Here is a 13,837-nt window from a genome sequence, read left to right as displayed (position 1 = left end):
TACACAAAGGTTGATAGAAAGATCTTATTTCCTCTGCCATCACTTGATTTCTGATCAGCTGAACTTCGGATCGTTAACTACTTTTGCTGAAAATGTGCAAGACAGGAAAGTTTGTTTTTTGGTACTATAACGCGCCCGATAGCAGAATATGCTTCAAATACAAGCATTCAGAAAAACACGTGAAATTATGGGTCTATTTTGACGCAAGGGTGGTATTCAATTGTTTCGTTCTCTTTCTGCAGTTCAAAAAAGTAGATATGTGATCATATTGTCCTGAATGACTCCGTGATGTCGCTTAACTACGGCGGCCCACATATGACATTTTATATTTTTAAACTTCTGTAACTCATTAAGCGGAGGGGTTTACCTGGGTGAAAAAAAGTTCTCACCTGAGTGGAAGCGTTTTCATGCATTCGTAATGTTTCATGCATTCTTAATGCATTTCATACATTCTTAATGTTAAAATGTCTTTCCGTGATCTCCAAGTTTCCGCCCAAATGGAACCCATGAAACTTTAAAAACTTGAATATAAATAAAGTAGACTTAATCTTAACTTGTGGGATTATTCCTGATCATATTTTTAAGCTTCATCGCCAGTTTAATTTTGGTCATGGCAATCAAAGAAACTTCAGGTATTAAAATAAATTCCTCCATTAACGTGTGTCACAATTTTAGCGCAGTAAATGGCGTGTAAGTTGTTAATATTTAAGCAGAGTGAATAGTCGTCACTCGACTGGTTTTACTGAACTCTTTTATACTGTAGTAGTGTCCACTATGAGTGTTTTTCGTACATATCATTTGTACATTTATCACCTACATAGAACAGGCGCCTTAAGCTCAACCACCAGGTTATCAACCAAATTCCAAACCGAGTGCTGCTTTCACATGCAAAATAAAAATTTCAAGGTTTAATACTCTTATAAACTTCATGTGCAAAAGGAAGAAATGGCTATCTTTCCTTTAAGGTCTTCTCTTTTCTTATTTTGCACCGCTTCTTAATATTTCCTGTAATTATGAAAAAATCATGAACATAAATCCGAAAACGGTGGTAAATGCTTGATACACTTCGATTTATAATAGCAGAATAATAAACAAGAGAAAAATATTACTGATTAGCTGCGCATGCGCATTTCAAGAATGCTCCAGGCGATCAATACAAAGACCACCATCGGGTCCTCAACAATGCCAACAACATCATAGAGGAACTTGTTTAAAATGTTTTTTTCAAAGTTTATTATCATTCTATGTGCATATTGCGCAGGCGATGTTATGTCACCAAGACATCCTTTCTATGAGACCATGTGAACAAGCTTGATGTCTGTACACTGCTTCAGACAGGTTTTAAATCTTGATGTCAACAACACTAATTTTAGTGATTCAGCCTAAGGAACTGACTTACAGCTGTTCATCTACAGAAAAGGGAAGTGCTGTAATTTATCCGATTTTTAGGATATATAGTAGTAGTGCTAAAAACAAAAGTTTTTTCTCTCTCTCAGTGTTTTGGGGAAAATAAAGATCTGTACTAGGGTGGGGAAATGTACAAATTTCACGTGAAAAGGCCAGGTTTGAACCACCACGTCAAATGCCTTTGTGACTGAAATGTCGTACTCTTTACAGCGTATGCGCCGTTCTCTAACGTTCTACATCACTGCCACACTAGCAAATTTGAAATCTTGACCAACGTCGGGGTCACTGGGTCACAGAGATGTCAGAAAACATAATAACCCTGTCTCAACCTTTGTCCTCGCCACGATATGGCTGAAATATTGCCGATGTGGCGTTAAGCCATAATCATTCATTCATTCAACCTTTGTCTTAAATAATACTTTATACACATGGATTCTCATTTTTCTCTTTAAGAAAGTAAAAGATGAGTCCAACCAACAATGAAACAATTTTATTGATGAATGCTGATCAAATAGTTTCGCGCCAGGAACACATCCTATAAGGCTAAGCCTAAACAAAACAACGTGCATGACACAGACTACAAAGGTAAAGCTTGAGATAACTGGTGGCAGTGATATAAAGCAAGCGTAGAGAGCGCCACAAGCGCTGTAAGGAGCATGTTAAAAGTAATCATCTTTACCACTCGGCCACGGCCCACTCCTCTCCTTCTATTCACATGGCTTACATCCTTACATTACACCTGGAGAGGTTTGTCATTTGTGTGGGTAGGTGTTTTACACCTCTCACTCCAGTTTTCTCCACCCATGAAAATGAGTATAGCCGTATATAACTGAAAAATGATGAAGGTACTCTCTAAGCCTTACTCAAAATAAATGAGTAAATAAACTAAAACATACCAAATAAGTACATGAACAAATGAAAATGTTTATGTATTTGACAGTTTTAATCGACTTAATTAGTTTCGATTTATGGCGGTAAAACCATATCCATAAATCCCATTACATGTGTAGCACAGGTAGCAGGCCGGAATTCTCTAAACGTGTTTTGAGTAATTCATGCATAACACTTATGGATAGCTGACTCTTTCATATTAGGTATACCAATCCGAAAAACCAACCTCTCAGAGACAAAATTTTCTTTTGCTTTCAGCATGTGCAGATACGGTTGACAGACCGTTCAAGCAGTGTTCATTTCGCTGGACCATGTTGGATGACTATGCGGTTGCTTATAACGTTACATTTATTTCCAGCGACGCGCTTGCCGTTGAATCGCCCGTTCAAAATTGCTCCGCTCTCACTGTTCGACGCTCTCGTGGCCTTCCGCCGCGAAGATGTGATGCGTGCTTAGGGTTTAACGTCGTACTTAACAATTTTTCAGTCATCTGACGACGAAGGAGTCCTTAGAAAGCATGTGCGTGTAATGTGCCTCCTTGTTGCAGGACGGAATTCCACTGCTCTTTTATCTAGTGCTGCTTCACTGTGACGACTTGCTGAAGGCAAGTAAGACGCCCCACACGAGCCATTATACTGATACGGGTCAACCAGTCGTTGCACTATCCCCTTAATACTGAGCGCCAACCGAGGAAGCTATAACGTCCTCTTTTTAGGTCTTAGGGGTGGCCCTGGATCTACCGCCCCCAGAAGCGGATGCTCTACCAACTGAGCCATCGGGGCGGGTGAAGATGTGAAGAATGTCTAATACATTTGCATGAATGTGAATCTGTTGTTTATATCCGAACAGATGTGCTGAATCTACATTATGAGAACATTTTTGAATATATTAAATATGTAAATATGGACCCGATTGTTCAAAAAATTTTAAAGATTTAATACCAGAATTAACTTTATCCCAGGTGTTCAGTTTTACTTAGCCCAAAAATGATTGAGCAAAAGTTAATTAAATAGTAACTAAATCTGCTGCTGTTATGACTTTGGACAATTGCATTGGAAGCTGAGACTGACCGAAACTATGAACATAATACTATTATCAGATGATACACTTTCGAACAAACAAAAACGACTATTCTTGTATAACACATTTGCAATAAAAAACAGTAAAGACCAAAAGACAATAGACCAAATTGGAGAGCAAGTTTTAGACCTGTATTTCGAACATATTTGGGTACAAATTCGTCGGGCTTCGCCCACATCAAGAGGCTGTCCAAAACACCACCACAGGAAAATTATTCAGAAAAGTCCCTTTCTTCTTGAAGAAAAATGATAAAACATATTGAAGGTTATACTTAACAATAAACTTGGTATGATGATTGCCTTATGTTCATGTTTTCCCGTCCTTAAAAGAGTCAGCACAATATCGTTGCAATACTGCCTGTGACGTTAAGCTATAATCATTCATTCATTCCGTTAAAAGACAAGACGACATTTGGTATGACCTTGATGTGACCGAGTCATGGCTGATGTCAAATAAAACATTCAACAAATGAACGCAGAAATGTGTGACAATAAAGCCCAAGTGCTCACTGGGTCCAAAAGCTTACGAGCGCCGGACTGCGTTATTCGCCTCTATCTCTACCCGGAGAAGTAATCGTGGGTTTTCTACTGTTTCAATTGTCCCCGCTGCTTGGATGACAACTATTTATTTTCCACAAGCGACTATGTTAATGTTTAGCCCGGCAACTCGACCCTAAATACTTTGTGACCAATAAGTATTGGTGCCCACTTTGCCTGTGAAAAGGCAGGCCTGAAAATCTTGACACAGGTTGTCGTTTCTCCATCTGCAACAGTTCCCGATAACCTTATGGTTTTAGGCTCTGTTCTTCTGGTGGTGGTTGATACGGTCATTGTTAGTCAATGAGCACTCTGTACAAGCTGAAAGCCTTCGTGAAAGGCTACAAATTTTCATTGTTAGAGGTGGGGTGTGTCTTCATTAATATTCATAATTAACCAAAAAGTAAGACGTTGACCACAGAACACTAAATTAAATGAATTCGTATAGAATGACATTATTGTTTGTGAGAAATGCAGGGTCAAACAGCTCTTTGCATACATCGGAGATGAAGTCTTCCAGGCATGATCTTCACGGAAAAGAAAAGTATCAGTTACAACTGAAGACAGAAACGGGGAAGCCTCTCTGCTTCACGGCGCTGCGAGTACGCGTACTGTTAGCCCAGCACTCTCAGACCCCCTCACAGAGCCACTCCGTAGAATCCAAACCTCATGCTAAAAAAATACACACAACCCGTATTGGCAAACCTTCTTCTAACATACATGTAATCCAGTGGTTCAAACTTTTCAACGGAGTGAAACAGACTTCTGATATGAAACAACAACAACAACTGCTTTCTCAACAGGGTGTTTCTAGGTTGGTTTCCATTGGTCAGTGTGGATTAGCGGTCTCCACATCCCCTGTACAAGGACTTGCAGGGTGTTTTACGAAAGGTTGGTAGACAGTAAGGCTACGGCCTTTGTCTAAGGAGAGTAGTTAACATTTAGATTTTTCTCTGTCAGGAGCTGGGAGGGGTACGTCAGGGTGACGCCACTTGCAACCTCTTCACCACCGAAAACGTTGTACCCTCTCGCCAGAAATTTTAATCAATAAAACTCATACCTGGCCAAAGTTTGGGCAATCTGAATGTATTCATACCATACATACACTTTTTCAAAAAAAAAAAAACAAAAAAAAAAAAAAAAAACAGACTTCCCAGCCTAAATTTCACGGGGTGTTCGGTTTCTGAAAGCATTTAATCTCTGTTCTTTTGATCTGGTATTTTTCATTTCCCAACCTTTTTCAATTTATTTATTTGATTGGTGTTTTACGCCATACGCAAGAATATTTATGGTTGAGAAAACTCACGACCATCCGCAGTTTGCAGACCCTCCCACGTACGTAACCTTTTTCATGCAGAGCACCACACTAGACCTAGGATGTTTTTTTTACAGAAACGGCAAAAACGAATCATTTTTGGTACAATGAACTGATTTTTATACATTTAATTCTCAAACCAATGGGAATCTCCTGGAATATGCAAATTTGTTTTTCTACATTAGCTAGTCGATTTATTCATTCGATTGTTGCCTAACGCTATGTACTCAATTTTTTTTAACCATTGTGGTCAGTTTTATGGGTGGAGGAAACGGGAATGCTCGACGTAACCAGCGACCTTTGTCAAGTTACTGACGATTTTTTTCTCATCAGACGCACTAATTACACAGTATATTTTTCGCGAAAGACAAGCAGTCTTCAGAGAACGTAGGATCCAGGCACCAGCTGCAGCCAGAGCGAGGGAATCTACAGTTACAATCTCTGTCGAAGACCGGGTCGTATGACCTACGCAGTAACAACAACAATCTGACGGCCGACAGTTTTTATTGGGAAACTTAATTATATTCTACAAGTGAGGGGATGATTTATTTTTACGTCTTGTGAATGTCTGGACTGAATTGACCTTAAATCGTACACGTGAAGTCACCAAGCTTTATAGCATTTGCACACTGTATGGATTGCGGTGAGTGTTCAAAATGCGCCCTGTGTGGAGTGAAATCGCGGAAAACATCCTGGTCAGTGCTGAGAACTTCCTCCCCTACCGGATAATACGGAAGTATAGAAGTTGCTCAAGTACGTATGTTTGATTTCAGCTAGCACATTTATTCTGTTTGCTATTCGTATGCTGATATAATAATTACGCGCGAGACTTCTCCAGTCTCTGACTTTCTATATCCCTCAAGCAACGAAAAGTGCTTTGAAACGTTGCCGAACCATTTATATGGGTACTCCCCACATAGCAGAGGAGGACCTCACCATAGTTTAAAGTGACATCACATTGGAGCAAGTATTTGTAATCTTCAAACATATGCAAGTATTTTGTTAAGGAATCTCCCTCAAACCTATAAATGGATCGATTACTGGTTTGTGTTAACTGTGGTAACTGACAAGAACGGTTTTATGCTTGGTGGGGCATTGGTCATAGGTAACAAAATCTCCTCGAATGCACCTCTAAGATCATGTCTCGTTTTCAGTGTTACTCTCCACTATGCAGAGTAGACTTTGTTGTCACTTTATTGTGAGTAGTGTATTAGGCGAGCCAACAGACCTCGTCGACAGAGTAGTGCTGCATCAATAAAACAATCAATACGGCAACCTGGTCGGATGTGTTCAGATTTTTAATGGTTTGAATTCGTCTGGTTACCGCTGGACGGCCTTATTTTATTTCAACTATTTGAGGGATTATTGGTGGATTGTAAGTCATGGAGCTTGGGTCCGTGTACTTTATCACTATTTAAGCATTTACAGATAAAATGAAAACCCGGGGGTCAATTGACAAGAGTCCGTATTCCACCAGTTATCATTGACCATTTGATAACTTTGTTATGCTCTTAGCTATTCTAAGGACATGCGTGGTTACTGTTGCCCTGTATTAACTTTTAGCAAGGACTCGCTTGGTTAGTGTTTGCCTCTTTCGAAGGATTCGCGTGGTTAGTGTTGCCTTTTTTTCAGGGACTCGCGTGGTTAGTGTTGCCTTTTTTCAGGGACTCGCGTGGTTAGTGTTGCCTTTTTCCAAGGACGCGCGTAGTTAGCGTTGCTCTGTGTTGGCTCTTTCCATAACTCGCGTGGTTGAATGTGTGCTTTGTTAACAATTGGTGAGGAAGGATTCTCTTGACTACCTTTGACGCCTACTGCAACAAGTTTTAACGAAACTTCCCGCGATACAAATTTACAGGGTAGTCCTGAAGCCAAGACATTTGAGCGCTTAGCGCTTAGACTTGTCGCTTTACTGTACGGTTTATCTGTCAATGATGAAGCATAGCCATTATTTAGGCCAAAGTGTAGTGAGCGGACATCGTCTTGATTTCAGAGATCATGCAGGAATCACGGTCATTCCGGGCTTTGACGAGTGTTTCGTAACCCACAAGTCCTTTATTTCTGTATATCGGTATTTGTCATAAATCTCATTTTTAAGGCTTGCCAAACAGGCCCTCAGATATCTTTTTTCGACATTACTGATATCATATCCCAAGCATGGACAATAACAAGCGAGGTCACAAGTGCAGATGCTTAATGGGGAGGCGGCATATTTTTGAACCGGTGAAGTGGCGCTAGTGTAAAACAGGATCTCGAGCCATTGTCACGTCAAGAATGAATTGTAGCGTAACGTCTACGTCGTTACAATCTATCAGTTTCTGTTGTAACTTCGAACGGACCTTAATGTGACGTCATCATGATGATCTGGGAAAGGAACATTTGACGTAAATCCAAAAAAAAAGGACCTCCTGCCGGGAGTTGGACAAATCCCCATTATTTAGGTCTTTTTTTTTTTTTTGGTGAGTGGATCCATATATGCCTTAAAATCTCCAGTTGTATTGAACATTCCTATTGTAGTACTCCTTTTTTTTATCTCGTCTGGCTGTAAAGCTGCTGAAGATCAGACAGATTTGAGATTTATCTTGTGTATGCATTTGAATAAAAATAAATCAATAAACACTTTGGGTTTTATTGAAGACTGTGTAATTAAAACAGCCAATAGTTAATGATTAACATATGAATGAGCGTGAAAATTTATTTATACACTGAATGGTGGGTATTTTGGATACAATTGTGATGAAAATACTAGCGCTAATAGAATCCTGCTTCCAGAACTTGAATATACATACATACATATACATATAACTATGATATGAATTATTGCTTTGGTTTTTTTTTTTTACAAAAAAGTGTCAGCTAAGTTGGACATAAAACGTTACCCTACAATGAAGCCGTTCTCTAATGCTGCGAGGCATAGTGGCCTTGTGCGTATTGCAATAAGTACGATACTTTCATTCATTACACGAAAATCAACATCTGTTCATTTTAACAAAAAGTCTGTATTCTGTTATCATAATATAACACTGGGCCATATTCAACATTATATTCTGCAGTCGAATACAATATTTTAAGATGAATTAACAGAATACGTGTATCATATTTAATAGAACAATCTGCTAAAATGACAGAATAATCTTCTGCAATAATAGAATACATTCCATCCACACTCAGACTTTCTGTTAAACTTAACTGGTTAGTTCTTTTGAAAGTAACATAACGAATTAAAACAAGTTCAAAAATTTTCACCGTGGAAATTGCTCATCAGCATGTTCCAACAAAGGAACTTTGCAACATATTCTAGTCAGTAACATTTGCCTGTCAAAAAAACTGCTAATCAACATGTTTCGAATAGGAAACTGCATATGAATCATTGCCGACATGGAAAAATGCGTGTCAACATGGAAACTTTACGATACCCTCAAATACAAACGTTGCTTATCAACACTTTTCCCTGACAAGTAAACATGTCATCATATCATGCAAGCCATTCATCAACAGTGAAAAACTTTCTCTCGCGGATTCCAATCATGACTAGTCCGAGTTGCAATGATGTTAGGGTTGGTATTTTTTTGTTCACCAAGGACGTGAAAGAACAAATGCACTATAAAGATATTATAAAAGATATTTTAAAAACAAAACACCCCAACACAACAAGAGCCCCTGGGGAAACCCATGACCGTCCGGCAGGCCTTCCCACGTTCTTGACTTGAATAAAGTCCACGGCCCCAATTGTAATTACGATACTTGTAAATTTATTTTAACACACGTTCTTTGTGGAAGTGGTCTTTAGCTTTGAGGTAGATAAAACATTGTCAAATATAAGAGAGAGCCACAAAATACGCTACAGAATAAGTTGCCCCACTCTACATCCAACCGAAAATTAAGCCAGGTGAGGTTGACTCTCATATCCAACAATACAGGAAGCTTGGAATTATGCCAGCGAAGTGATCGATTGCGGACGAATTGAAAGAAAATGGGAGTGGTTTAATTCACACACTTCGGTGTTGTTTCGTTTAATTAAGTGCAACTTTAATATTGCTCACCTTGTAAACTAGTAGATCGAATGGGCGGACTTTCAGTTTTTCTTACTCTCATCCTCCAAAACACAACCTCAATATGTAGCCCAGAACTGATGTAACGCCATCAACTGATGGAAAGAAAACCATAAAAATCATGTAACTCTGGAACCGAAGAAATGTACTACTCATTTAAAATAAAAGCGAAACAAGGTACGGCAACCCAGATATGCAGAAAATGAAAGAAATACATTCAGGTAAAAATCATTTCAAAAGAAATGAATGCACTTTAAAATATCATTCAAGAAGTACACGAGATGCAGTCACCGTTTTTTTCTTGACCTATGGCGGTTGATCGGTTTCTATACATTGACACTCAGTTGCATGGCAGAATCCATAGAGTACATAATGAGGTCGACTAGCAAGAGAGAAACCAGAAGATCAGGAAAAGGGGGCGTTTCCAAAAAGGTTATAGTGACATTTTAAAGAAGCAATTTCTGGTTCCAATGAAACACCTTACAACAAGATATGTGTAACTAACATGGGTGAAACATCAGCTACACAATAAAGTTTACTGGAAGACCATACATAGCTTCATACATTGGGCAAATATACATCACATAATAAAAACTATACAAACAATATCGCTATGTACAACGTTTTTGCAATACAAAGGCTATCCTGAACATTTTTGAGTGGAACGTCGTATCTTCACATCATGGTCTTGACGGAGAAAAAACAGGACTTATTCCCATGTGCACGCTGTTTCCAGCAAATTTATATAGCACTGTTCATAAATCGATTCCAGCACACTGTACAGGGGTTCCTAAAGCGAGTCTTTGGTACTGTGTAGAACTAATAAGGAGGTCGATATTGACTTCATTCAATGACGATCACACCATCTTCCGCCGATGTGGACCCCGTCTTCATGGTGGTGGAATTGCCGTCAGCAGTATCTGAAGGCAAGATCAGAAGAGACAACGTTTACATCCTGGTCTTTGCCGAGTAGCTTATGACCTTCAAAAATCACTCCTATCGGATGGCAATGCACAATTTTAAAGCCAAACGAAAGTCACCATTACCTTAATCTATTGTAGGTAGAATGTTACAAATGTTAATTTTATGAGAATTTAAAAAACAAACATAATGTTTACTACAACTATTGTGATAAACAACCAACCAAGTTATTCACAGCGCCATACCTTCCCTTTCTTGTTTTGTTCTGGACCTTCACGTCAGAACTTGCCGATGTGGCGTTAATTTGTTTATTCTATTGAGAGTTTTACACCGTACTCAAGAATATTTCACTTATCCAACGGCTGTCAGCATTATGATATGAGGAAACCAGCATCCACGACCATCCGCAGGCCTTCCCATGTACTGAAGAAACAGCCAGCATGAGCTGAGCTTTCACTCGCAGTGACCACACAAGTGAGAGGCTCCTGGGTCATTGCTCCACGCGGGTACGCTGTCCACATGGCCACGCAGGTCCAAATGTGGCGTCAAACCATTATCATCCATCCATTAAGACAGAATGGCGCGGCCCATTAACTTGCCGGTATCGTTACCGAAGCGGATTGATATTTTGTGTACACAAATGTTGCCATAAAGCTACATGTATAACGGTCAGAAAAACAAATCAGATGAGTAGATAAAAAATAAATGTCCTCGTGGATGATATAGATGACAATACTTGTTTCCACATAAAAAAGTGCAAAACGTTACGCTCATAAAAATACAACTTCGCATAAATATATACGTCAAACTTTATGCATGGTGTTTCTTCCAAAACCTTCAATCATTGCATATAAATTTGTATTGCCAGATGTGAATATATAGAAAGTTTCACCGCATCTAAAAAAAAAGTAAGACTTCACCATATACTTTTCTGACAAATTCAAAAAGCCTAGCGACAGATATTGTGATCTCATGTTAAGTCAGGCGTAGGTCGACATGGGATCCTAAGCAAAAGGACCCAACTCAACAATGTCGACCTACATGTAACGCACTTGTCGAGAAGAGCAATTGTGACCAACTAGACGCCAGCACGAGTAGATCGGCCGTACTGGGTACAATTGGACGATTCGCTTGGGCAGGAAAGTAGAACATTCTCAACTCCGTGCAGGTGACGGTGACTGCCAGCCCTAGTTCAGGGACAAAAAAACAGCGTACCTTCGTACGCTTCCAGTAGCAAAGGTCGATTTATCCCCGGCTTTACAAGCAAAAGAGGTTTTGCTGACGAAGAATTAGAGGTCATACATACCAAATGCTGTACCTGGAGTACTTGTCTCTGGTTTCTGCTTCAGTCGCTCCACCATATCTTCCAGCCGCCTTGGTTGTTTACTGGGCTGGCCTGATCCAGAGTAATGTTTCCGTTTGGCCGCACCCGACGGTCGCATGCTGGAAGAACTAGGGTTAGCTGTTGACGAACTGGTTCCCCCAGCCGTATCTTTGATATCTACTGTTGGTGGCGTCTCTTCCAAACATACAACGCCACTGGAGTCTTTCTCATCCACATCCGCTGCTTTGGCATTCTGGTTCTTTAAACCTTTCGCAACTGAGGCACTACCGTTTGCGTTCTTCTTAGCGAACATGTACATTAGTTGTGGATAATATTTACTCAAGTCATCAAGTTTTACCATTTTATTACACTTGAGAACCGGCACCGGAAGGCAGTAGTAGTGGATGAAGGCTTTTTCTTCATTAGGCTGACAGGCCGTCGTTGGTACACCAAGCACTTGTTCCAAAACGAACAAGAACTCGTTGATGTTACTCTGTGGGAAGTACAGTTTGGAAACAGCTTCGATTAGAGCATATTTTCCAGGCAAACGCTCATATTCCAAACAGGAAATACTTTTCCCCTCGAACTTCACCCCATGAACACACTGCGAAATTTTCACCACTTCAGCAGCCTCCGTCGTTATTGGTAGTGAAACCGGCTTGTTTTCAATATTTATTTTAAGCTTTTCATCAACTGTCTCAGATTTACCGGAATTTGGGGCTGAGGCGGTGTCGAGTGAAGCATTCTCCACAAGATTAGGCACAGTACACATATCAGTCTTGGCTGGCACTGAAGCCTGTGACGTTTTGTTCTCAACAGTCTGGTGACCTGGTACTGGAGCTGGTTGCTGGTTTGCTATAGATACGGCACTAGATTCTTTATCTTCGTTACATGGTTTAGGTGCTAGTACAGCAAGACTGGAAGACTGAACATTGGGCATAGCCTGGGATGCTGTTGGAATCACTGGACGTTGCTGAATGGGTTGATATGAAGACATATGTTGGGGAACTACACCTTGCTGGGTCTGCTGAACAGTAACTGAATTGTTTGGTCGTATGGAAGGGTTTTGAGCAACAGAAGTTCCACCACTGACATTTGCTTGCACTTGTAAAATAGGGTTTGGCAAATTTGTCTGGAACGGCGGTCTTTGCAAAATATTGTTCATCCCTGGCATTTGATTAACACCAACTTGTGGCTGGTTGTAAAGGGCAAATGGGATTTGAGCTTGCTGTTGAGCTGGAGGCATTTGGGTTTGCAGAGCCTGCATCATAGTAAGCTGTGTTGGATTAACTGGTCCCTGATGGATATTGTGAGAGAGAGCTACGGGTTGTCTGTAGCCCTGAATTTGGTTGCTTCCGATAGAATGCTGTGCACTGTTTAGATTTACCACATTGGGTAACATTCCCGGTACACTGGCCCTGACCAAATTTTGCTGAGATGTGGACAGACTTACATTTTGCCCTTGGCCTTGCTGTGGCGCCAACTGCTTCCTTCGGTTTTGCATGGCTTGAGTCGCTCTTTTGTTTATATAATCTGCAAGCTGTATCCGTGATGAGGATATGCTGTAGTCTGGTCTATTACCTTGCTGACTACCTTGCTGACCGCCATGCGTAACTGGCATCCCTGGGTAAGGTGGCGGTTGTCTTGTTAGGGGCATGTTAGCCGCCTGCCTTGGCATCATACTTTCCCCACGAACTTGTGAAGGGTAAGGGGCAAACTGCTGACCTGCCGTGGGATGGACAGGATTTCTGACCACATACTGTGCTGATGGCGAAGAATTCACCGGATACTGATTAATGAAAGGCAGCCGAGTTGCAGGATGCCGTGACATCTGTACAGCCCCAACACGTTGTTGCACGCCACTGTTTTGGGGCATCAATTGAGCTTGGTGGTTTATCACGTACTGTGCATTTTGTTGCGCTGGAAAAGGTGGCCTGATTTGAACAGTTTGTGGGGCAGGCACAGGGCTTTGCTGTTTTGGAGTTGTCATTTGTGCTGGCTGTGAAGATGAGTGCTCCTCCTCTTCATTTTTGTTGGAGTCCACGTTGTACTGAGCAAACTTCATCGGTTCTTCAATGGGCAATTCCACCAAAGTAACTTTATGGTGTCGTTTAACATCCTCCAAAGACACCAATCTTGTGTTCTTTGCGAATTGAAACTTAAGACCAGCTGTACTGCACATATCATTGATCAGTTTGTATTCCTCTTCATCGGGAAAAATTTTTGCTATCTCAACATCTTGCAGTAATTTAGCCGCATGCTTTATAATTTGTAAGACAACATATTTTGCACCGTTTCGACGAAAATAAGGGTC

At 40.5% G+C, this 13,837-nt stretch overlaps 1 protein-coding gene across 1 annotated transcript in view; it reads right to left on the bottom strand.

Moving 5' to 3' along the window:
* Positions 1–7,943: 7,943 nt before the first annotated feature.
* LOC135474047 (uncharacterized) overlaps positions 7,944–13,837 on the bottom strand; it is a 28,629-nt gene continuing 22,735 nt past the window's right edge. Inside the window, 2 exon segments of the mRNA XM_064754039.1 lie at positions 7,944–10,198; positions 11,506–13,836. Coding sequence (XP_064610109.1) covers positions 10,122–10,198; positions 11,506–13,836 — 2,408 coding nt within the window. The 3' untranslated portion in view covers positions 7,944–10,121.

The sequence above is a fragment of the Liolophura sinensis genome, chromosome 8, assembly GCF_032854445.1.
Source record: "Liolophura sinensis isolate JHLJ2023 chromosome 8, CUHK_Ljap_v2, whole genome shotgun sequence".
NCBI lineage: Eukaryota > Metazoa > Mollusca > Polyplacophora > Chitonida > Chitonidae > Liolophura > Liolophura sinensis.
The sequence above is the reverse complement of the archived record's forward strand: the minus strand, read 5'-3'. Positions and strand labels throughout refer to the sequence as shown.